General features: G+C 45.0%; 2 protein-coding genes across 11 annotated transcripts in view; one reads left to right on the forward strand and one right to left on the reverse strand.

Moving 5' to 3' along the window:
• Nucleotides 1-329: 329 nt before the first annotated feature.
• On the forward strand, nt 330-16,267 carry aatf (apoptosis antagonizing transcription factor). The gene is made up of 12 exons (XM_029700965.1): nt 330-451; nt 1,120-1,293; nt 3,081-3,473; nt 3,959-4,096; nt 5,448-5,562; nt 5,745-5,943; nt 6,338-6,502; nt 7,624-7,707; nt 12,017-12,084; nt 12,190-12,270; nt 13,029-13,100; nt 15,888-16,267. Exons 1-12 carry the CDS (start codon nt 367-369, stop codon nt 15,949-15,951), a joined length of 1,638 nt encoding a protein of 545 aa, XP_029556825.1. The 5' UTR covers nt 330-366; the 3' UTR covers nt 15,952-16,267.
• Nucleotides 16,268-17,006: 739 nt separating this feature from the next.
• The window catches only part of LOC115154582 (acetyl-CoA carboxylase), a 50,385-nt gene continuing 42,625 nt past the window's right edge, over nt 17,007-24,766 (reverse strand). For all 10 annotated transcript variants that reach the window (XM_029700963.1, XM_029700964.1, XM_029700959.1 and 7 more), the window contains 7 exons: nt 24,625-24,760; nt 24,357-24,534; nt 24,069-24,181; nt 22,579-22,733; nt 20,108-20,278; nt 19,117-19,253; nt 17,007-18,618 (listed from right to left, as the gene is read on the reverse strand). In XM_029700963.1, coding sequence (XP_029556823.1) covers nt 18,489-18,618; nt 19,117-19,253; nt 20,108-20,278; nt 22,579-22,733; nt 24,069-24,181; nt 24,357-24,534; nt 24,625-24,760 — 1,020 coding nt within the window. In that variant the 3' untranslated portion in view covers nt 17,007-18,488. The remainder of the gene's footprint in view (nt 18,619-19,116; nt 19,254-20,107; nt 20,279-22,578; nt 22,734-24,068; nt 24,182-24,356; nt 24,535-24,624; nt 24,761-24,766) is intronic.

A 24,766-nucleotide genomic window follows, 5' to 3' on the forward strand; every position in this document is an offset into this window, starting at 1 on the left:
ATAATTAGGTCCTACATGTATGAATTGACAACACATATTGGCAGTCACAACCCTGTGGCTGCGGCACTGTAATTATAGAAGTAGGGCTACATCGACATATAGAAAGTCGATTATGTATTTACCATTTAGTAGATGTTATACTTTACCTACAGGGTTTACGGTGTTTAACTACAATTAAGTCGGATATTAGTCATCCACACTGCATTATCTTAATTATTTCAGTAATCCATATTGCGTAGGCTAAAATACAACCTCTGCTTGCTTGAAGTTGCGCTGTAGCAGTTCTATTATTCTATTTCTATCTTTGAGTCGCGTCTTGATGACGTAGACGTAACATGTGTAAGTTGTGAGCGAGTACATTGAACGATGGCTGGCCACATATCACAACAGCTCGAGGATTTATTAAATCCTTTGCCCAAGTTCACAGATCCAGAGGACGATCACGACGAAGGTATATTGCACTGTTTGTAATGTTTAACAGGTACATTTGGCTTTCGATTTGAAGATAATGTTTCCGTTTTTATGTATAAAGTCATTACACACGCCAGGTAGGCGCGTGGCAACTGCATGCAAAGCTAGACTGTTAGCACGCAAGCTAGCACACTGAAATCACCAATTTACCAAAAACTTCTCCATAACCTGTTCTGATGACCACCGTGTAAACTGGTAACCGTCCACATAGCCATGTTTGTTGAAGTTTCAAACTGAGCACAATGAATGTAGGACGGGAGCCACTGGCACTGCGCCATTCTAATAGTTGATCCTGCTAGCAACTACTGGTGCTGCCAGCTAGTTATGTTGACCTTTTCACGAGACGTTGGCTGTTACTCGCCAGCTAATATTCTTACCGCTCTCTCTAAACCTCATATTCATTGCTAGTAATTATGCTTGATATTGTAATTAGTATTCTCACTCTGGCTGCGGTTCAATATACACATCAACATGAACATGACATTATGGAGAGGTACTTTATCCTGTCTTTCTCTTAAAGACAAGTCGTCTGAGTTAGTCTATCTGGAACATTCTGGCCCTGATAAGTTGCCAGCCACTTTGTATATTGATCAGACTATGAGCACTTGTCTCTTGGTCATTCAATCTGACTGTTTTGATTCCTTTCAGAGACGAAAGCCAAGGTGGTAGAGGCGTTTGATGAGGGTGATGATGAGGATGAAGCTGTGGTTTCCTTGAGTGGGCTCCGGAACAAAGCTATCACTCTGCTGGAAGAGACTGACAAACGGTACCTGGGCAAGGCAACATCTCGTAAAAACCTGCTGAAGGAGATCGAAGGGTCTGGTGAGTTGGAACAGGAATGTGTCATTTATAATAATGTTAAACATATATGTAGGATAATCAATGCAGCTGACCATGGGTGAAAATAAATAAGGAACCTGTCAAGAAAGTTGACCGAGAGCTGTGGTTTGGGTATTTGAAATGCATCCTTTTTTCCTTCTATCCATGGAATTAGCCCAATTGTCGTTCTGACAAAGTTGGCTTGGTGAAAGCAATAGGTTAGTAATGTTCATCAGATACATGATTACCTTTAGGATGGGGGAAGGTTGGGCGTATTTAATTGAAGGCATTTGAAAATGGTCATTTGTGGAATTCTGCCCTCTTGTGGTTCTGTAAGGGGCTCTTTTACAATATGTAACTGGCCACCATTTGGTTCAAAATGAACGATACTGATCAAAAATATAAACTCAACCTGCAACAATTAACGATTTTACAGTTCATAGTTACAGTTCATATAAGGAAATCAGTCAATTGAAATAAATTCAATAGGCCCAAATCTATGGATTTCACATTACTGGGCAGGGGTGCAGCCATGGGTGGGTCTGGGAGGGCATAGGCCACTTGGGAGCCAGGCCCACCCACTGGGGAGCCTGGCCCAGCCAATCAGAATGAGTTTTTCCCCACAAAAGTGCTTTATTACAGACAGAGATACTCCTCAGTTTCAACAGCTGCCTGGGTGGCTGGTCTCAGACGATCCTGCAGGTGAAGAAGCCGGATGTCGAGGTCCTGGGCTGGCGTGGTTACATGTGGTCTGCGGTTGTGAGGCCGGTTAGAAGTACAGCCAAATTCTCTAAAACGGCATTGGTGGCAGCTTATGGTAGAGAAATTAACATTCAATTCTCTGGCAACAGCTCTGGTGGACATTCCTGCAGTCAGCATGCCAATTGCACGCTCCATCAACTTGAAACATCTGTGGTATTGTGTTGTGTGAAAAAACTGTACACGTTAGTGGCCTTTATTGTCCCCAGCACATGGTGCACCTGTGTAATGATCATGCTGTTTAATCAGCTTCTTGATATGCCACACCTGTCAGGTGGATGGATTACCTTGGCAAAGGAGAAATGCTCACTAACAGGGATGTAAACAAATTTGTGCACAACTTTTGAGATACGCTTTTTGTGTGTGTATGGTACATTTTCGGGGATCTTTTATTTCAACTCATGAAACATGGGACCAACTTGCGCTTTTTTTATATTTTTGTTCAGTATAGAAATAAATGTGCCTCATGCCACACTGGACTCTATAATGTTGTAATGTCTCCTAGATTAGTACCACAAGGCAAATTGCTGGCGAACAGAAGACCATAGCTTTAATGGATTGATGTACGTTCGTTATTTACAATTGAATCAAGTCCATTTCTATTCTATGCTCAGCTGTGCATGGTCATATCATGTGTAGACGTTTTATTACCATATAATTGCTTAGGCCTACATCTACTAGTGGTCTGTGTTTTGGTTATTCAGTGGAGGAATAGGTTTGTTTTTAATCAAGCTAATCCCTGTTTATGCAAACAAAATGCCTTGATTAAGGCAGAGATTTGCAAGTCAAACACGGGGCCATGCAGCAATCAATTTAGACCTCGAAGACAACTGATTACAGCATTTAAGATGTTGTGTACACGGCATTCGTACTGTTATTCAGGTGCTGAGTGGAAGGCCATCTACAACCGTATCTGCCTGCATTAGTTGGAATTGCTACATTTTTATGAACATACATTTTTTTTTCTTAGTTTACTTCAAATCTAAAATTGAATCCTGGTGTTATCGTTCAAATGTAATGTGTCTTTTTAGGAGAGGATGATGACGATGATGATGATGATGATGAAAACGAAGAGGAGGAAGAAGATGACGATGCTGATCTGGAGGCTGAAGATGGAGATGATGATGATGATGAAGAGATTGAGAGTGACATCGCTAAAATGAAAAGTTTGGTGTCTAAGCTGAAGGAGACTGACATCACACTTCCCTCAGTGACAGACTTCCATAAGCTAACAGAGGGAATGGATGATCTTGGAGAGAGCGAAGATGATGATGATGATGATGAAGAAAGTGGTGATGAGGATGGAGAGAGTGAAGAGGAGGAGATTGAGAATGAAGCTGACAACGTGGGAGCTGTGATGACTTTCTCTAAAGAGAAAGTGGATGAAGAGGTGGAGAAAGGGAAAGCTGTGAAAGATCAACTTGGTATGTATTTGTGATATAGGCCAGTGAAGGCTCCTCAGAGGAGGAAGGGGAGGACCATCCTCCTCAGTGAATTTCATAAAAATAGTAAAACATTAAAGTTATCCTTTTTAGACAAAACTATACTAAATATATTCACATGTCTCCAAATAATTAAAACACACTATGTTGCAATGAAGTTCTACAGTAGCCTCAGCAGCACTCTGTAGGGTAGCACCATGGTGTAGCCGGAGGACAGCTAGCTTCCGTCCTCCTCTGGGTACATTGACATCAATACAAAACCTAGGAGGCTCATGGTTCTCACCATGAGCTAGTTTTGCCTATTCAAACACCTGGCTCAAACAGAGGGATGCTATGTTAGCTAGCTGGCTATGACTATCCAACACCACCACTCTGACAAGTCAAGGTAAACTATACCTTTAAGCACATTTTATCACCTCCTTTTCTCAGTAGACAACCTTGTCATTTATTTTATTAAATCTCCACAGCTCTTTGGGACCAGCTACTTGAGGGGCGAATTAAAATGCAGAAAGTTCTTCTGACAGCCAATAAGCTGCCACAACCACATACCTTCCCAGAGTTCAAGAAGAGGGGCGGAGCAGAGTTTGCTGGAGCGTTGAAGAATAGTGAGTGCTTTTGTTTCTGCTTGCATTTTAAACATTACATTTTTATTTTACAGCTATCAACAATATGAAATGAATTTAACTTTATTGTTCTCCAGGGGAAAATTGAATAAAATTTAAATGGCAAAGGACAATAACATGCATTACAAACAAAGTTTACAACCCTGTAAATGATGTGGTCATAACACTGAATGTTTTGTCTAGACATGTTATCTCCCAGACACAATGTAGAACATTTGTATTGCTTGCCTGCATATGCAATGATCATGAGTGCGTAAAATAAGTTACTTTAAATGCAATGGCATTTGAAACATGAATTTTTAATCATAATGGACAAGGTTGGTGCTAGTGTTATGGTTGTAGTAATTAGTGGGTAGAAAATAATTCAAACTATTTGTCTAGTAATAGGCTAGGCTGTCCCTGAGAACATTTCTACCAGAAGATTGTCATAACAAAATAACATTTCCACTCTTTTGTTGTAAGAAATATCTTAATCCTTCTGGTTTCCACAGTAGAATCATATGTGAAAGCTAGTTTTCCTTTCTCTCATTATTGTTTAAACCTGACCGATTTGTCGTGATTCTTCTACTAGTATTTTTTGCTCAAGGCATGGTGGTAGTCCACCTCCCTCATGAAAATCACTCATACAATTTTATAATCAATGCCTACAGTAATAGGATTCCGCTGGCCATGGGCAATTAATACAGTTTTTCCTTTTTTTTTTTCTTCTCCTCCACGCGCTGATCTCAAAGCTACGAGACACTGGCTTCTCCTCATTTACATATTTATTGCATTGGACTCAAATCTGGCGAGTGATTGATGTGGATCCTGCCTCCTGAATTTTTAGCGGCCCATTATTATGAAAGGGAGGGGGCTCCGGCGTGCCAGTGTACTTTTGATTAAAGTTGAAGAGGACAGAATCATAAGTGTTCCCCACCTCCTTTCTTTTCCTACGCCCTATGATTTGGAGGGCAAAGTCTCGAAAATTTGTTTTAGTGGATGTTGACAAGATGAGGACTAACAAAAGCCGAGGCAGAACTGCTCCAAAAGATTTTAATTAGTCCTGCTTGGGGGCAATACTTTCTTTCGATTTGTTGGACAAGTGAAGTTAGGAGGCATATTTTCTATTGTTATGTGGCATAACTTCAGTGTATTTATACACATTTTTGGGCCTAATATTGAGGAATTGACATTCACAGTTAACTCATACTTCCCAAATTCATAAAGACCAATGTAAACTTTACCTCAGACAATGTTCATAACATGTCTGCTTCACTCTACCATCTTGGTTCCCATATCGCTCTGTTAGTTTATAAGGTCCTGTCAGCATGTTCTCTCTCTGATGTTCTGTAAGGTCACAAAGCCCTGAAGGCTCTCCAGAGGTCTCTACTGGAGCTACAGGACCAGCTGCTCCATCAGAACCCAGACACCAGGCCCATCTCCCTGGGCAACACCTGGGGAGCACACAGGTCAGCACTGCCTCTCCTCCACGTCCACAGACAGAACATGAAGTGCTCTGCTACATGAAACACTGTCCTGATTAACGTGAATAGGATGCAATATTTATCTGACATGCCCTTGCATTCAGCCTCCTTAGGGCTTTAGAATTGATGGTTGAGTATTATTTTGTTGTTCTGTATCTGTAATATAGTGAGGAGGAGATTCACAGTGAGGATGAAGAGGAAATGAAGGAAGCAGTGGAACCGACAGGTCCTCCCAAACGCAAGCTGGAGATGGCAGAGTACCCAGACTTCATGGCCAAGCGCTTCGCTGACTTCCAGCCATATCGCGATGCCACGCTGCAAAAATGGCACGACAAGACCCAGCTGACCATGGGAAAGAGCAGCAAGGTCCCCCCCCCCCCACACACACACACACACACACACACTCATCTGCACCAAGCAAGGACACACGTCCACATGCACCAGCTGCACAGAGCTTAGCTCTTATCGCCTAACCAGTCTGCAGTGTGTGTGTTCTCCATCTGCATGCACTGTGCATAAAAGCACCATCCGTCCCTAAGCACACTTCAGCACTCAAATTTCATAGCTCTCATAAACCAAGGGCTAACATGCCAATTAAAAACCAGACTTCATATTGTCATTTCTTTTCTTCATTGTTCCGGTGTTTTCACTAGACATACTGCATTAGGAATAATCTAATGCTCTTCATTTTTCTGCATAGGGTAATGATGTTGTAACTGTGTTACGGTCTTGTTTCTGACTCTTCTTTCTCATCTCTCAGGGTTTTGGGGCATTTGACAGAAACATCCTGATCCAGGTGGAACAGGTGCTAATGGACAAGGACAGGCTGTTGAGACGCACCCAGACCAGACGCTCCGAGTACAGAGTCCTGGGCAAGCTAGAGGCCACTGCCCCCGTACCTGAGACCACCACTGCAGAGGGAGAGGTGAGACTGGAGGGGAGGAGGGAGGGTTATGTAGGATAGGTAACATTTGCCAGAAGCATACCACCCTGCATCCCACTGCTGGCATGCTTCTGAAGCTAAGCAGGGTTGGTCCTGGCCAGTCCCTGGATGGGTGACCAGATGCTGCTGGAACTGGTGTTGGAGGGCCAGCTGGAGGCACTCTTTCCTCTGGTCTTAAAAAATATCCCATTGCCCCAGGGCAGTGATTGGGGACATTGCCCTGTGTAGGGTGCCGTCTTTCGGATGGGACGTTAAACAGGTGTCCTGACTCTCTGAGGTCATTAAAGATCCCATGTCACTTATTGTAAGAGTAGGGGTGTTAACCCTGGTGTCCTGGCTACATTTCCAAGCTGTCCCTCATACCATCATGGTCACCTAATCATCCCCAGCTTACAATTGGCTGATTTATCCCCCTCCTCTCCCCTGTAACTATTCCCCAGGTCGTTGCTGTAAATGAGAACGTGTTCTCAGTCAACTTACCCGGTAAAATAAAAAACATGTTGCAAAGGCAGCCAGATAGTGTATGTAGCCAAATGTCGTCCTTTTGACTGCTAGTATCCATACTAGCGAGAACACATCCCCCTTAGGTCAACTGTAGAAGAAGCTCTACAGTTCAGGTTGCTGCTCTGGTTGGTGGAGGCTGTCACCATGATACCCCCCTCAGTCAGATTCCTTCCAGCTAATTGTATTAAGCTGTTACAGCATTAACTGAGTGGGATACATTTATCTCTGTATCTTAATTGAATCTAGCCAGCAACTGAACTATACTAACCTGAAATGTAGGCAGTGTCGCGGCCCAAAATGATTCAAAGCAAGGAGCATTTGCAGGTTGGTTAATACATTACGGGAGAGAGAGGGGTTGTTTCAGCAGTTTTAGATTAGGGCCCCGCGCGGCTCAGCCATCCCTCTCCCTCCTCCAGAGGTGCCACTTTATCTGGAGAGCAGCCTGTTTATCTGGGGTGTTACATCTGGAGTTTATGGCTTCACCTCCTGCACAACGCTACATGACAGAGAGCTTTCTCCCCCCCCCCTCCCTGGCTCTCACCCTTCCTCCCTCTCTCTCTCATCCCTTCGCTCTCTCATCTCCTCTGTTTCTCTCTTAGGGGACAGAGCAGGTGCTGAAAGCCAATACGCATCTGAAAGACCTGGATGAGGAGATCTTTGATGATGATGATTTCTATCACCAGGTAATTATCAGCCCTTCTGCATGAAACATTCTCCTATACTCAACGACTGAACCATTCCTAAAACGTTTTATTTTCTTATTAAAGTGGACAGAGACTATTGCGCAGGAGATGCGCAGCATCAGAAATTGGTAAAGTGCGCCTCTACACATGGTGTTGTGAGTCTGCCACGATACTCCAAGCTATAGGGTGGCACTATGTTGTGTGGGGTGACGCACAAGGACTGCCCTTATTGTAGTTTTGTCCTTCAGAGGACACCGCCCCATCCGCTCAGTCTCCCCAGTCTGAAGGCTCCGGAAGTGCAGCTCAAAGCCGTTCCCGGTGGGACTTAGCCCTCTATGCTCCAGTAATGCTCCTGTAATACCTGCATTATAATGTGGCTAACCTCTCACGGCAGGCCGGAGCTGGACTGATGTTTGCATTTACCTAAACTTTTTTGTCAGCAACTTTGTGCATGCCATAAATCACCATTGTGTGCGTGTGTGTGCATGTCTGTCTGTCTGTGTGATGCTGACTCCTGTATAAGGACTCTCCACACTGCTCAGTACAGCTGAGGCGTAGTCATTAACCATATCTGTGAACAGAGCAATCACTCACACTGGATTAGAGTCATTATGTAGCGCCAATGGAGCTTTAACAGTTACATTCACTAAGGAACTGCAAGATATGCAGATTCCTAACCTACGTCCTGACCAAGGATGAGGAAACAAGATGTATTAAAAACTGGGTGGTTCGAGCCCTGAATGCTGAATGGCTGACAGCCGTGGTAGATCATACCACGGATATGACAAAACATTTATTTTTACTGCTCTAATTACGTTGGTAACCAGTTTATAATGGCAATAAGGCACCTCGGAGGTTTGTGGTATATGGCCAATATACCACGGCTAAGGGCTGTATCCAGGCGCTCCGTGTTGCGCATAAGAACAGCCCTTAGTCGTGGTATATTGGCCATATACCACACCGCCTCGTACCTTATTGCTTAACTATACAGTACCAGTCAAAAGTTGGGACACACCTACTCAGTCAAGGATCTTTCTTAATTTTTTGGTATTTTTTACATTGTAGAATAATACTGAAGACATCAAAACTGAAATAACACGTAAGGAATCATGTAGTAACCAAGAAAGTGTTAAACAAATCAAAATATATTTGAGATTCTTCAAATAGCCACCCTTTGCCTTGATGACAGCTTTGCACACTCTTGGCATGGAATGCTTTTCAAACAGTCTTGGAGTTCCCACATATGTTGAGCACTTGTTGGCTGCTTTTCCTTCACTCTGCAGTCCAACTCATCCCAAACCATCTCAATTGGGTTGAGGTCGGGTGATTGTGGAGGCCAGGTCATCTGATGCGGTACTTCATCACTCTCCTTATTGGTCAAATAGCCCTTACACAGCCTGGAGGTGTGTTGGGTCATTGTCCTGTTGAAAACAAATCATAGTCCCACTAAGCGCAAACCAGATGGGATGGCGTATCGCTGCAGAATGCTGTGGTAGCCATGCTGGTTAAGTGGGCCTTGACTTGTAAATAAATCAGTGTCACCAGCAAAGCAGCCCCACACCATCACACCTCCTCCTCCGTGCTTCACGGTGGGAACCACACATGCAGAGATCATCCTTTCACCTACTCTTCGTCTCACAAAGACACAGCGGTTAGAACCAAAAATCTCAAATTTGGACTCATCAGACCAAAGGACAGATTTCCACCGGTCTAATGTCCATTGCTCATGTTTCTTGGGCCCAGCAAGTCTCTTCTTCTTATTGGTGTCCTTTAGTAGTGGTTTCTTTGCAGAAATTCGACCATGAAGGCCTGATTCACGCAGTCTACTCTGAACAGTTGATGTTGAGATGTGTCTGTTACTTGAACTCTGCGAAGCATTTATTTGGGCTGCAATTTCTGAGGCTGGTAACTCTAATGAACTTATCCTCTGCAGCAGAGGTAACTCTGGGCCTTCCTTTCCTGTGGCGGTCCTCATGACAGCCAGTTTCATAGTGCATGATGGTTTTTGCGACTGCACTTGATGAAAATGTTCCAGATTCACTGACCATGCATTAAAGTAATGATGGACTGTCATTTCTCTTTGCTTATTTGAGCTGTTCTTGCCATAATATGGACTTGGTCTTTTACCAAATAGGGTTGTCTTCTGTATACCACCTCTATCTTGTCACAACACAACTGATTGGCTCAAACTTAAGAAATGCATTCCAGGTGACTACCTCTTGAAGGTGGTTGAGAGAATGCCAAGAGTGTGCAAAGCTGTCATCAAGTCAAAGTGTGGCTATTTGAAGAATCTGAAATATAAAATATATTTTGATTTGTTTAACACCTTGTTTGGTTACTACATGATTCCATATGTGTTATTTCATAGTTTTGGTCTTCACTATTATTCTACAATGTAGAAAATAGGAAAAACTGTTGAATAAGTAGGTGTTCTAAAACTTTTGACGTGTGTGTATATGTACACAGTTGAAGTCGGAAGTTTACATGCACACTTAGTTTGGAGTCATTAAAACACGTTTTTCAACCACTCCACAAATTTCTTAACAAACTAGTTTTGGAAAGTCGGTTAGGACATCTACTTTGTGTATGACACAAGTAATGTTTCCAACAATTGTTTACAGACAGGTTTTTATAAATCACAGTATCACAATTTCAGTGGGTCAGAAGTTTACATACACTAAGTTGACTGTGCCTTTTAAACAGCATGGAAAATTCCAGAAAATGATGTCATGGCTTTAGAAGCTTCTGATAGGCTAATTGACATATTTTGAGTCAATTGGAGGTGTACCTGTGGATGTATTTCAAGGCCTACCTTCAAACTCAGTGCCTCTTTGCTTGACATCATGGGAAAATCAAAAGAAATCAGCCAAGACCTCAGAATTTCTTTGTTGTAGACCTCCACAAGTCTGGTTCATCCTTGGGAGCAATTTCCAAATGCCTGAAGGTACCACGTTCATCTGTACAAACAATAGTACGCAAGTTTTAAAACCATGGGACCATGCCGCCGTCATACCGCTCAGGAAGGAGATGCGTTCTGTCTCCTAGAGATTAACGTACTTTGGTGCGAAAAGGTGCACTTCACAAAATAGATGGCACCATGAGGCAGGAAAATGTGTGGATATATTGAAGCCACATCTCAAGACATCAGTCAGGAAGTTAAAGCTTGGTCGCAAATGGGTCTTCCAAATAGACCAATGACCCCAAGCATACTTCCAAAGTTGTGGCATAATGGCTTAACGACAACAAAGTCAAGGTATTGGAGTGGCCATCACAAAGCCCTGACCTCAATCCCATAGACAATTTGTGGGCAGAACTGGAAAAAGCGTGTGCGAGCAAGGAGGCCTATAAACCTGACTCAGTTACACCAGCTCTGTCAGGAGGAATGGGCCAAAATTCACCCAACTTATTGTGGGAAGCTTGTGGAAGGCTAGCCGAAACGTTTGACCTAAGTTAAACAATTTAAAGGCAATGCTACAAAATACTAATTGAGTGTATGTAAACTTCTGACCCACTGGGAATGTGATGAAAGAAATAAAAGCTGAAATACATCATTCTCTCTACTATTATTCTGACATTTCACATTCTTAAAATAAAGTGGTGATCCTAACTGATCCTGTATGTAAATATCTTTTCACTGTGACTAGTGTGTACACCGAGTGTTCCCCTGTCTCAGGGCCTGGAAGCTGGCCATACAGAAAAACCAAGCCCCATGCTAGCAGAGGAGAGCCGGGGGCTTAATTGGGGACATTAATGAAGATTCTCTCTCTCCTGATGGGGGTCAGGGAGAGGGCTGCACGGTGGCTGATTTTAAACAAAATGGTCCAGTTAGCCATGACACGGCGTTACTATCTCTGGGGAGGAACTCAAAGGAACATGGATGAGTAGTGGAACCACTGCCTGTACTGTGGGACTGTGTGGATTGTGTGACTGTATGATGAATGAGAGCTGTCCTCTCCACCACAGCTCATTAAGATGTTGTACTGTGAGGTCCACTGATGATGATGCTCTGGGGTCCTGGCATGTTGTTGCTCTGCTAACTGAGGCTGATGCTCAGCAGTGCTTCATTCTGGCAGAGACTGGGCGGTCTGGGCCCGGGTCCTGGGATTGGCTGCTGGGCTGACACTGATGAAGAGGTTCTGATTTAAGGGAAAGGATTTGCTGCTGGGACAGAGAGGGAGAGCTCTGTACTCTGGTGAATGAACGGGGGGTAAAGATGTCTACACACACGAAACTAAATACTGTTTTGAAACGCGAAACTAAGTCTCCCCCTTTGCACTCTTTCCCTCTCCCCTTACTTTGTTCATCTCAGCTTCTGCGAGAACTAATTGAACGTAAGACAAGTGCTGCAGACCCCAACGACCAGGTGGCTATGGGCAGGTGAGCGATGTGTGTGTGCATGCATCTGTTTGTGTGGTGCTAGGATGTGTGGTTACCCCTCTAGGCTTTTTCTGATCGGGGCCCTCTCCTCTCCTATTCTTCCAGACAATGGCTGGCCATTCAGAAGCTCCGCAGTAAGATCAAGAAGAAGGTGGACACCAAGGCCAGCAAGGGCCGCAAAGTCAGGTGAGTGGAGGGAACGGAGAAAAGGTGTGGAGGGAACGGAGAAAAGGTGTGGAGGGAACGGAGAAAAGGTGTGGAGGGAACGGAGAAAAGGTGTGGAGGGAACGGAGAAATTGTGAAGAAATACAGGTTCACTAGAATATTTCCTTTTCTCCAGATTCAAACTCTCAGAATAATTTAGTTTTTCTTTGTTCCATTTATGCCAGTTAGGAGTATTAGGTCTGTTTTTACCATCCACTGCAGAACAAGCTCTTTATTTCTCTGTCCAGGGAGGCTCCAATGACTGAATTTATGAAAATACCTAATACATTTCACTTCCTCCGCTGCTGGTTTAAATGCCAGTTTATCTATAGTCCTTTCAGTTATTTCAATTATCTTTTTTTATAGAAAATGTCTCCCTCTATTAATGTAAATTACATTTCCATGTGGCCTGATTAAATATTTGAGGACTCAAATTGATAATTTGTATTTATACATATAAAACTATTTGCCGGTGGAAGAATTGCAATTACCGCGTTTGTTTTCTCCATTTATTCCAAGTGGAAAGGTCAGCCTTTTATTTGGGGCCTTTTGTACCCATTGTTTTTCTCTCTGTTTATCTTCTACACCCAGGCACACAGCACAAACAAATGGACTCAAACACTCACACACACATTTATTAATGGACAAACCAGTTACACACACTACATAATTGAATGTGTGTGTGTGTGCTCTATTTCTGATGGTGTTTGTGGTATGTGTGCTTGCGTGTGTCTGTCTAGGTTCCACGTCCACAGTAAGCTGGTGAACTTCATGGCCCCCATCGACCACACCTCCATGAATGATGGCGCACGGTGAGCACCTTGTTGTTGACGCATCACAGGCGTAAAGGCAGCGCACTTCACCACTGGCATGCCAATATTGACCTGTTCTTCAACCCAACACCTCCTCCTTTATCTTGGGGCTGTTGGTCACAGATCTGTGTTCTATTCTCCTGTCACAGCCATACATTTGACTCACACACCTGAAATGACTGTCCCCTGGACAGCTACCCTCTCATAAATCCCTGTGCCCTGCATTGCTTGCCTGCTTTCACACCTGCATTGTTCCCCCTGTACTATTATCTTCCACCTTCTGTAGTTGGCCGGTGAGTGTTGGTGGGATTTGTAAATGAGATGAACAGGTTCTTCAGTTGTAATGTGTAGGCTGCTGACTGTCCTATTATACGTGAGTTTACAAAGGACATAGAATGAGTGTCGCAGTTTCCACATGCTAGTGGGCCCATATTGATTCTCAGCGCACACCTGAGACGGAGGGGACAGTAAATGGCTAGGCGCGTCCTCTGCCTCTCTCCCTCTTATCTGTCCTCTTCCAGTATATACTGCAGGTGGAGTAGCGGAGGCCGTGTGTTGTGTTCGCTGTGAGACGACAGGCATTCTAAACAGGGTAATGACTGCACAATGGGCTGCCCTTCCTCAGCCCTGCCGCGTGTACCTCCCACCTCATTTCCATAGCAATCAATGGCCTACAGTAATAATGGTGATGTATGGCCGTTGCATCAGGCTGGCCGTTGACCTTTCCCAGAGAGCCACACTGGCTGACCTTTGGGAATGAATGCCCTGGCACAGCCCCCCCTCTATACCTCCTGTCCCCTCCTCCCTCTCTCCTCCACCGCTGCGCTGGCTTTACGGACGCAGCCCGCCATGCTCCACTGGCTCCATGAATGTTAATGTCGGGGGGGGGGGCTGGCACACAAAGGGACAACATACATGTGTGCACGCATGCATACATGACATGCACATTTAAGTCCTCTAGAAGGTATTGAGACATTCATCATGGCACATTTCTGCATCGGCATGCGACATATAGGATATGCAGTTTTTAGGCAGGCTGCACCTTCAACACACACTTCAGCTCCCCTGTTGTCTCTTGTCTTCTGTCCATTGCGCACACAGAGACGGTCAGTCCAATATCAGCCTGGGTTTTCTGCCTGTCATCCTGGTGCTCCTCAGTATTCCCCAGCCGATGTTTACCGAGCTCAGGCAGAATGAGAATGTATGCATTACGTGGTGGTGATCAGTGTGTATTGTATTCCTTGACCCTGGTGGCGCATTTCAAATGGGGATTAAGTCCCTGCTGTGGCTGGATACAGGCTGGCTGCCCCTTGAGAGCAACACAAGGCCCCTCTTTAACTCAACACAGGAACTGGGAACCTGCACTGACTGGTTATGCTGTAGTGGACACAGTTTTGTAATAGATTTTAATCGGTATGGTTGTCCACTGCAGTAAACGGAGCAGTGCAGTGTGGGAGCTTTGGCTGTTGTCCTATCCCGTTGAAGTGGACCCACAAGCAGTCTTAACATGACTGGCTGCACTCAGACTAGACCAGTGCAGGCCATCTGACTCTTTAATAATCTCAACACAATTAACTGAGACATGTCACTGCTTGTGACATCACATACCACCACCTAGTGTCTGTTTCATAATGCACAGACACACAGGCTTCACCTGTTTCATAATGCACAGACACACAGGCTTCACCTGTTTCATAATGCACAGACACATAGGCTTCACCTGTTTCATAATGCACAGACACACAGGCTTCACCTGTTTCATAATGCACAGACACACAGGCTTCACCTGTTTCATAATGCACAGACACACAGGCTTCACCTGTTTCATAATGCACAGACACACAGGCTTCACCTGTTTCATAATGCACAGACACATAGGCTTCACCTGTTTCATAATGCACAGACACACAGGCTTCACCTGTTTCATAATGCACAGACACACAGGCTTCACCTGTTTCATAATGCACAGACACACAGGCTTCACCTGTTTCATAATGCACAGACACACAGGCTTCACCTGTTTCATAATGCACAGACACACAGGCTTCACCTGTTTCATAATGCACAGACACACAGGCTTCACCTGTTTCATAATGCACAGACACAGGCTTCACCTGCTGTACATTTGCATGTATACGCTGAACATGTTTTATGGATGTAGAAAATAATTGTATGTGCAGATAGTCGGACACAAACTAAACCAGCCCCGTCTCAAAATTAGGCCGTATTTATCTGTCTGTCTGAGTAGAGCCACTTTGACTGGAACATTTGAGTGATTGAAATGACTGAGCTGGTTAGGGGAGATGAGTCTCCAGGAAGGCAGTTCAGAGATGGAGAGCAGCTGGGGCCTCTGATTCCAACCCTGCCTGGCTGTGTGTGTTTGTCTGCTCTTTGTCATCGACAGGCCAGCCCCAGACAGTGACAGGCACTTGTGTTCACGCAGTAATCAGAAGGCCCTGGGCTCCATAAAGACCCCTCTTTGTCTCTCCTCTCATCTGGACTGTTGCATATTACCCCCCTAATTGGAATCCTGCAACTGGGTCACTGGCATTGTCTCTCAAGTGCCGTCAAGTCGTTGAGACGCATGAATGTGGAATTATTTCTTCTCCCGATGCATCGAGACCTCTCCTCCCTTTCTTTTATCTCCCCCTCTCACCCACTGATTTCCTCTCTAGTCACATTCAACTGTTCAGTCTGTTGGCGACAGCCAGGTTTGATAGTACTTTTACCATGATTATTGTTCTTGAAAAAGAAGTCATGTTTAAACTTGGATTTTTCTTGGTGTAGGACTGAGTTGTATCGCTCACTATTCGGGAAGAACTCGTTTGCTGAAAGTGCGGTGCAGGAGTGATGGACAACACAGAAGGCAGAAAGAACCCAGGAGATAAACCTCTTCCTCTGGTCCAGTCCTGCTCCTCTAAAAGGTTATGGACAGTATCAGTCTCAAGGTTAGTTCAGACTGGACCAGACTGGTTTGGACTCTGCTTCAAAGGCTTGAAGAGACTGCTTTCTCTACACATTTTGATACTGTCAGGAAAAACTACATTTTTGCCAACTTGTTTCTATTATCCCCTTTTTAATGTCTCTTTCTGTGAATAAATACCAAGGTGATTTATGCCTGCTGACTTATTGGAGGGGAAATTAACAAATCCAGATTTTGTTGGTGATTAAATGTTTTGTGTTTTTTATTTACTTATGGGGGATAACACTTGCAACCTAATAAGCAGCCATGCCAAACCTGCATAAAGCAATTCCTCTAACTTTCTCCAAACAATCCTGTTCTTTCTGCTCCAGTAGGAGTAGTAAGGGCCTGATGCTGCAGTTTGTCAGTGATTAGTGCTGGAATTAGCCAGCCTAGCGTGCCTCCACAAATGAGCAAAGCCCTCTGGGAGACCGGAGAGACCAGGCAAGGCACATTTCCAATTATACCACCGAATGACTCATTTTCTTATTGGGCCTCCCATAATTGTGATGGGTATTGGGTGTATGCAACTCAATTTGTCTTACATATTTGTTGGTAGGATGGTAATAGAGTTGACGGAGCCAAGGGGACGATATGAAAGTGAGACGGGGGGAAAAAAACAAAAGGGATGAGATGGATCCCTCACTATTTGTTTGATCTGTCTCATCTCTTTTAAGACTGTTGAAGTTTGAAAAAAAAGTGCCACTGATCATCTGTGGGTTGATGCATGAGAAGAGAATATCATTTGAGTAGTCAAAAATGTCTCTCCCCAAGTCTACTTTTTCCTCACTGCATTTGGCAGAATTAGTGTTGTGATAATCAGGATGATCCATTTAATGGTCAATCATTTTGTAATAATGCAATGTGACTACAGTTGAGTTTGAAATGCCAACTCAATCTTGCTTTTGCCGCGTTTCATTCCGCTCGAAAAAGCAAAACAAATGTCAAACCAGGTAAGTTTTATTTTATTAAATTTGATCTGAGGTAATTCTAGTTCACTACAGTAAACACATTCATCTTTCTCATTCAGCCAATCACCTCATTAGTAACAGGACTACCAGCAATAGACAAATAGAACTTAAGACTAGCACTGTGCATGAAGTCATCCTACATTGCAAAATACAATTTTTACCTTACATTGAATCAAATATTATGTTAAATTTGAGGCTCTCCAGCAGCTAGGCCACCATCACTTTGCCATAAAGAAACTACAGTATCCAGGATCCATCACTGTTCCTCAATGAGCATAACCAAGTTTACACAATACTATCATTTTCTGTGTCACTAGTTACCACAGCCACAAAGTCAAAATGGCTATATTGTAGCTTTTTGGTCTTTAAGGTTAGGCATGTGGTTAAAACTTGTAGAAATAGGCAAGGTTTTAGCCATAATGACTTTTTGGCTGTGCTAACTAGTGACGACCCATTGTCACAAAACAAACTAAAATTTACAGAACATTTTAAAAGCACACCTTTTGTAATACTGAATGTATAATTATAGTGTACACTACTTAGTTCTCTTTAACATGATTGCCATTTTAATAAATTAGTCACCTAAATGTTTTACATATTGTTAAAAAATATACCCCATGGGAGGAAAAAAATTGAATTCTTAACCATTATGGCACCATTAGTGTCTGCTTTTGTGTCAGTCTTTTAGTATACTACAAAACAAGCTGTGCTGAAGCCTAATGGAAGTCATAGAACAGTAAGGTGCTGACAGCTGCTATTCTATCCACATCAGTGTGCCTGCCTGCCCAATGGCTCACCCCAGGGCCAGTGTGGGGGTGGTTGGGTCTGAATAGGGCCCTCTTCTTGCCTCCTGCTGGTCTCTTCTCTCCAGGCCCAGGGCAGAACGACCTGCTATCCCCATCACAATGCCACGCTCCACCTCCTACCCTGGGTTTAATCAGTAATTAAGTGCGGTGTGCAAAGGTGTGCAAACCCTCCACCCTCGTGAACCCTCCCAGCAATCTGCTGCAATTTTATTGTCAAGATCGCCATCAAAACACTCAAACCCAATGCATGTTTTCCTGTCCAATAGGACAGAGGCTCATTATATGATCGCAAATGAAGAGCTGCTTCCACCTTGGCCAATTGTGTGGTCCCCAAGCTTATCATTCATGTTAGTTATACAGTATATAGTTTCTGGTCTTGGCTTTGTCTATAATTTTTGTACTTACATAGATATCACAACTAACACATTCTGTAAGACGTATAAATGCATTACCCTGGACATCATACGAATAAATAAATCCATTACCCTGTGTCTCAGCTCTCCCCCTCCCTCCAGGATCATTGACAACATTTTCATCAGTAACAGCACAGCCTCCGTGGGCTGCCATGTTGGCTCCACCAGCCCCAGTTTCTGGCACAGTTCCACTGCACCTGAGACAGTGGGGCCATGCTGGGGAGAGGAGAGGCCCTCTAGGTGGCGGCTGGGGCGGCATCCATGGTGGACAGGATGCGGACCACCTCAGCACGCTGTGTAGGAGAGATGTGCTGCGTCATGTGCACAATGGAATCCATGGCAACCTCAGGGTTTGCTTGGACCAGGCTAAGGAGGAGAGAACGGAATCAGTGAGATTAAGGAGATGTACAGTCAGGTAAACAAAAGGTTACGTGGGAATCAGTGACATTGCACTTTCCTGACACCAGGAAATATCCCACTGCATAAACATATGGTAGTATACAAGGCTTTGAGCAGACTTCTACCACCATCTCAAGGCTGGTAGGTTGCCAGTGACATGCCAGGCTGGTCACTAGAAAAACATGTCGATTTCGGCCGTTTGAAAAGACCTTGAACGTTGATATGCCGTCATCGGTGCTCACCAAAAAAAACAAATGGCACAGCGTTGGGCTCATACGATGCTCAGAGCACCGTGCCACGGCAGTTCTCCATTTTCTAGCAAGCAGGGAGAGTACTTACTAAATAGAAACGGCGCTTAAAAAAAACAATGGGTGAAAAATCGACATTCGTCCCATTACGTCAAATCCCGAGGTGAAACTATGAGATCAGGTTGGATATGCCTGTTAAACAAGCGGTCTGTCTCACCTGCGGATCTGCTTGAGGATGTGGTCCCTGCGGATGTACTTGATGTTCTCGTCGATGACAGACCTGGCTCCCTCCTCCTCCTTCAGCTGCTTCTCCAGCCACTCCACTACCTCCTCATTGCTGTCCCATAGATAAGCCTACACACACACACACAGAGAGAGAAGAGGAAGATTTAATCCAACTTCTCAGTGACATTTTTTGGGGCTAAGGTTTATCCATATCAGTGGAAAAACCCACATCTGAACTCATGTTTGTTTCGGGCAGTAGAGCACTACAATCATTTTCTCATAACCTTGCTTGTCTGAATGGGGAAAAAAATGAAACTACATTTTCCTATCAGAAATGAAAGTGCGAGAGCTACAAAGTAGGTCCCTGATGCTTTTTTGACTGGACCTGATTGAGAAATGCATATTCATGAGGGCAGCCAGTCTCTGATCCCAAACAAAGGCAGACGGGGGCTTAGGCAGATTGGGAGGGCTGTAATGGGCTCACGCTGTTTTAAGAGCTCTCCTGCTTGTAGTCCGCAAGAACATTTAATGCCCTTATTAATCATTTTTAATCCGTTTGCTTTTAATTAAGAAACAGCGCGTGGCTCTCCTATCTGCACGTGCCAGGGCTCAGATTAATTGTAGCTTAAGATAGCCGGGCCTGATTGGGGTAATGTATTAGCTAACAAGACGGCCGCTTCTAAAGATATACTCTCAGTCTACCTCAGGAGCTGGGCTTTTTTCTAGTCACCCCTGAAGGCAGCAGTCTGGGCTGAGGGACATATTTTCTATCACCTATAGTTATTTCTACCGAGACACCACAACTTCTGGTTGGACATTCACCTGATAATGTTTTTGTTGTTTATGACTAAAACCAGACTGAAGGAAGGTATAGCTGCATAATCTCCTGAATCTGCAGCCTCTAGTTGAGAGTGACGGTCAGTGTCTCTGTGCTGTGGAAGGCTGGTTTGAGGAAAGTGGAGGAGCAGGTAGTAGACATTCACCTTGACGGTCCCCTCAGCCTCTACGAACCAGCGTCTCAGCATGGCCTGGACCTGTCCATCGGTCAGCTCGCTGTTGGCCACCTGGATCTTCCTCTTGACCGTGTCCTCCAGCAGCAGACGCCTCAGACGCCAGTAGAAGAAGTGACGTGATGTCCGCCACTCCAGGATATCCTGGGAAACCAACCACACACACAGCTTCAGAGATGAGATATCTCACCAGGATATCCTGGGAAACCACACACACACAGCTTCAGAGATGAGATATCTCACCAGGATATCCTGGGAAACCACACACACACACAGCTTCAGAGATGAGATATCTCACCAGGATATCCTGGGAAACCACACACACACACAGCTTCAGAGATGAGATATCTCACCAGGATATCCTGGGAAACCACACACACACAGCTTCAGAGATGAGATATCTCACCAGGATATCCTGGGAAACCACACACACACAGCTTCAGAGATGAGATATCTCACCAGGATATCCTGGGAAACCACACACACACAGCTTCAGAGATGAGATATCTCACCAGGATATCCTGGGAAACCACACACACACAGCTTCAGAGATGAGATATCTCACCAGGATATCCTGGGAAACCACACACACACAGCTTCAGAGATGAGATATCTCACCAGGATATCCTGGGAAACCACACACACACAGCTTCAGAGATGAGATATCTCACCAGGATATCCTGGGAAACCACACACACACAGCTTCAGAGATGAGATATCTCACCAGGATATCCTGGGAAACCACACACACACAGCTTCAGAGATGAGATATCTCACCAGGATATCCTGGGAAACCACACACACACAGCTTCAGAGATGAGATATCTCACCAGGATATCCTGGGAAACCACACACACACAGCTTCAGAGATGAGATATCTCACCAGGATATCCTGGGAAACCACACACACACAGCTTCAGAGATGAGATATCTCACCAGGATATCCTGGGAAACCACACACACACAGCTTCAGAGATGAGATATCTCACCGACAAGCAATACTGGCTGACTGATATTAGAAAATGTAAATATAATCTAATATTGTGTAATTATTGCCCCCCCCCCAAAAAAAATATGACATTACTCAATTTACATAACTAAACAGATTTTGAACTGAAGAGAATACTTTTGTACGTCATGATATGAGAACTTCTGAGTGCAGGAGAGTCTCCAGAGAAGTAATCCGTCCTTGGTATTCTACTGAGCACCTGTGTGGCTGTCAATCAGATTCTTGTGCGGTTGCATTTGCAGGCACCTATCACTGATAATTGTGCTGTTGCATTTGCAGGCATCTTGAGAGCAACTGAGATTGTCATCTATTATAGAGATACTTCAGTATACAGAAATGCCCTAGCAGCCTTCCTCTCATGAACCCATTGTGCGTACGTGTGTGTGTGATGGAGAGAGCTTGGAATCCTGCCTGGGGCTGTTCTGTGCTTGCTGAGGTGATGGGCCGGGTCATCAGCAGGTAATTATAAAGACACGTCTCACAGCCTGAGAGAGATTGGAACACTCTTTTCCCTAGGCATCTACTGAACACTATATTCCCTAGGCATGTCATCGACTGCACCAGTCTACTGCATTGTAGGTAACACAGGCTTGGTTACTCACATACCGCATAGATACAGTTCTGTGTATTGGAATGAGACACCATAAAAAGCACTTTTTAATGTAATATTTCTTCACATATAGATAGCTATGTGACCTTCATTTCAATACTGTTCTGATACAATCACCATCGCACTGCCCTATCCCATCTGGACAAGAGGAATAGCTATGTAAGAATTCTGTTCATTGACTACAGCTCAGCATTCAACACCATAGTACCCTCCAAGCTCATCATTAAGCTTGGGGCCCTGGGTCTGAACCCCGCCCTGTATAACTGGGTCCTGGGCTTCCTGACAGGCCACCCCCAGGTGGTAAAGGTAGGCAACAACACCTCCGCTACGCTGATCCTCAACACAGGGGCCCCACAAGGGTGCGTGCTCAGCCCCCTCCTGTACTCCCTGTTCACCCATGACTGCATGGCCGAGCACACCTCCAACTCAATCAGCAAGTTTGCAGACGACACAACAGTGGTAGGCCTGATTACCAACAATGACGAGACAGCCTACAGGGAGGAGGTGAGGGCCCTGGTGGAGTGGTGCCAGGGAAATAACCTCTCCCTCAACGTCACCAAAATGAAGGAGCTGACTTGGACTTCAGGAGACAGCAGAGGAAGCACGCCCCCAAACAAGTCGACGAGGCCTTATATTTCTTAATTCCATTATTTTACTTTTAGATTTGTGTGTAGTGTTAGATATTACAGCACTGTTGGAGCTAGGAACACAAGCATTTCGCTACACCTGCAATAACATCGGCTAAACGTGTATGTGACCAATAAAATGCGATTTCATTTGACAATCCGTGTTCGGATCACGTTCAACGTGACCGTGTCGTCTCACCGTAATGACGCCCTTCTCCTGCATGCGTCCCGGGGTGTCGTGGAGGTCGGCGAACTGCACGGCCACCTGGTGGTAGATGGGTAACAGGAACTCCTCCCGTTCCTTCAGTTTGGTCTCCAGCTCCTTCCTCTCTGGCAGGCCAAGCTCTGGGGTACCTGGAGAAGGAGACATGGCCAGGAGGGTTACAACACAAACCAAAGATTATTCAGTGAGGTCTGATGCAAGCCAGCTGCATACCGAGAACATCCCAAGGACATTGTGTCAATGTGACAGCGTGAGCATTTGGGATGGGCTCCACTTCCTTTTATCACTGTATCTGTTCTGTATGACAGCGGGATTGTTTGGGGAAGCAGCTACTCAAATCAAATTTGATTAGTCACATGCGCCGAATTCAACATTTGTAGACCTTGCAGTGAAATGCTTACTGACGAGCCCCTAACCAACAATGCACTTTAAAAAAATACAGATAAGAGTAAGAGATAAAAGTAACAAGTAATTAAAGAGCAGCAGTGAAATAACAATAGCGAGGCTATATACAGAGGGGTACCGATACAGAGTTAATGTGCGGTGGCACCGGTTATTTGAAGTAGTATGTACATGTAGATAGAGTTATTAAAGTGACTATGCATAGATGATAACAGAGAGTAGCAGTGGTGTAAAGAGGGGGTGAGAGGGGGTGCACTGCAAATAGTCTGGGTAGCCATTTGACTAGATGTTCAGGAGTCTTATGGCTTGGAGGTAGAAGCTGTTAAGAAGCCTGTTGGACCTAGACCTGGTGCTCCGGTACCGCTTGCCGTGCGGTAGCAGAGAGAACAGTCTATGACTCGGGTGGCTGGACTGTTCTGCTACCCCAAGGCAAGCGCTACCATTAGCATGAGCAGTATGTTGGTTCTATGTGAAATTGTTCAGGAGGTAGGTAAGATCCCTCCCATTTGCTCAGCGTGGGTTCTTTATGACTGTACAGCGCAGGCTCAGCTCTCAGTATCACTGTCGGTTGTGGCTCAGTGTTCTCCAGAATCCCTGGCTGCTGTGCTGCTTGTCAGCAGAGATTGATTTCTGTCAAAGCCAATCGGTCAGCCTCCCCACCACAGCCCCTAGAGGCCCAGCGCTGGCCCATAGCTCTATGGCTCCATGGTGCTCCTGTGAGCCCAGAGGTAAATCAATAGGCTGGGTTGGGTAGGAGGATAGGGCGGGAGACAGCAGGCCCTGCTGATTGATCTGGCCCTGCTGTGATTGACACATCTCCCCAGGGGACAGAGCAGGGACGATACGATCACCCTCAGATAAAGAACAAGAGTGACAGGGAATTACAGCACACGCACGCACACGTGCCCCGCTAGATATTATCATTCCTCCCTCACAGAGAGGGATACAGAGGGAGAGAAGGAGAAAGAGCAAAGCAAATGGGAAAGTGGATAGCACAGAGAGAACTGCATAAAGAGATTGACAGAGGGACTGTGAGAAAGTATGAATAAAGCTCTAGGACAGACCCAGTCTCTCTGCCAGGCCCATGTAGACCGGGTCCACCCTCCTCATAGTCTTCACCAGGTCCTTCTTCCTGAACTTGATCTCTACTGTCCCCTCTGGCTCCAACACTCCACCACTGTGGAGCAGAGAAGAGAGGGATTCATCAAGATGTCCGAGGCTCTACATAGCATCATAATGTCACTGATCTGAGCCTACATCAAACCGTGCATTGGTCGAGTGTCTAAACAGTGACTTCTGTCTTTGGCATGCTGCCGAGAGGGGTATGGTTAGTGGATGGAAGTCAAACTCACCGACTGTCTTTGTCAGCGTACATCTCCATGTGGCGGGGGTTGATGGTGGGGTCTATGACCACCCAGGACCCCCCTCTCAGCTCTGCCTGGGGGGGGATGTATACCAGAACAGGCTGGCGGTACTCTCTCAGCCCATCCACGATGTAGGCTCCAAACTTTAGCACCTGGTCATACATGTCTGACAGAGGCACAGGAGAGGAATTTGATACGAGACTGAAAACCCACACCAGTATAACTGACAGATATATAAGCATCCATTCTCTGGTACCTTTCATGCCTCCAGAGAAGCCCCTCCAGTTGGCGAACACCATGAGAGGGAGGCCCTCGCGGTTCAGGTCCTTGATGGCCTGTGCCGTCTTAAACGCCGAGTCAGGGAACCACACCTGGCCTGCCTGCTGGATGATCTGAGA

This window comes from Salmo trutta, chromosome 19 (assembly GCF_901001165.1).
Source record: "Salmo trutta chromosome 19, fSalTru1.1, whole genome shotgun sequence".
NCBI classification, from domain to species: domain Eukaryota; kingdom Metazoa; phylum Chordata; class Actinopteri; order Salmoniformes; family Salmonidae; genus Salmo; species Salmo trutta.

Coding starts and splice junctions, on each gene's coding strand:
- aatf (XM_029700965.1), top strand. CDS start 367: ATGGCTGGCCACATATCACAACAGCTCGAGGATTTATTAAATCCTTTG. Junction 1,294..3,080: donor GAAGGAGATCGAAGGGTCTG/GTGAGTTGGAAC, acceptor GTGTCTTTTTAG/GAGAGGATGATGACGATGAT. Junction 3,474..3,958: donor AGCTGTGAAAGATCAACTTG/GTATGTATTTGT, acceptor AAATCTCCACAG/CTCTTTGGGACCAGCTACTT.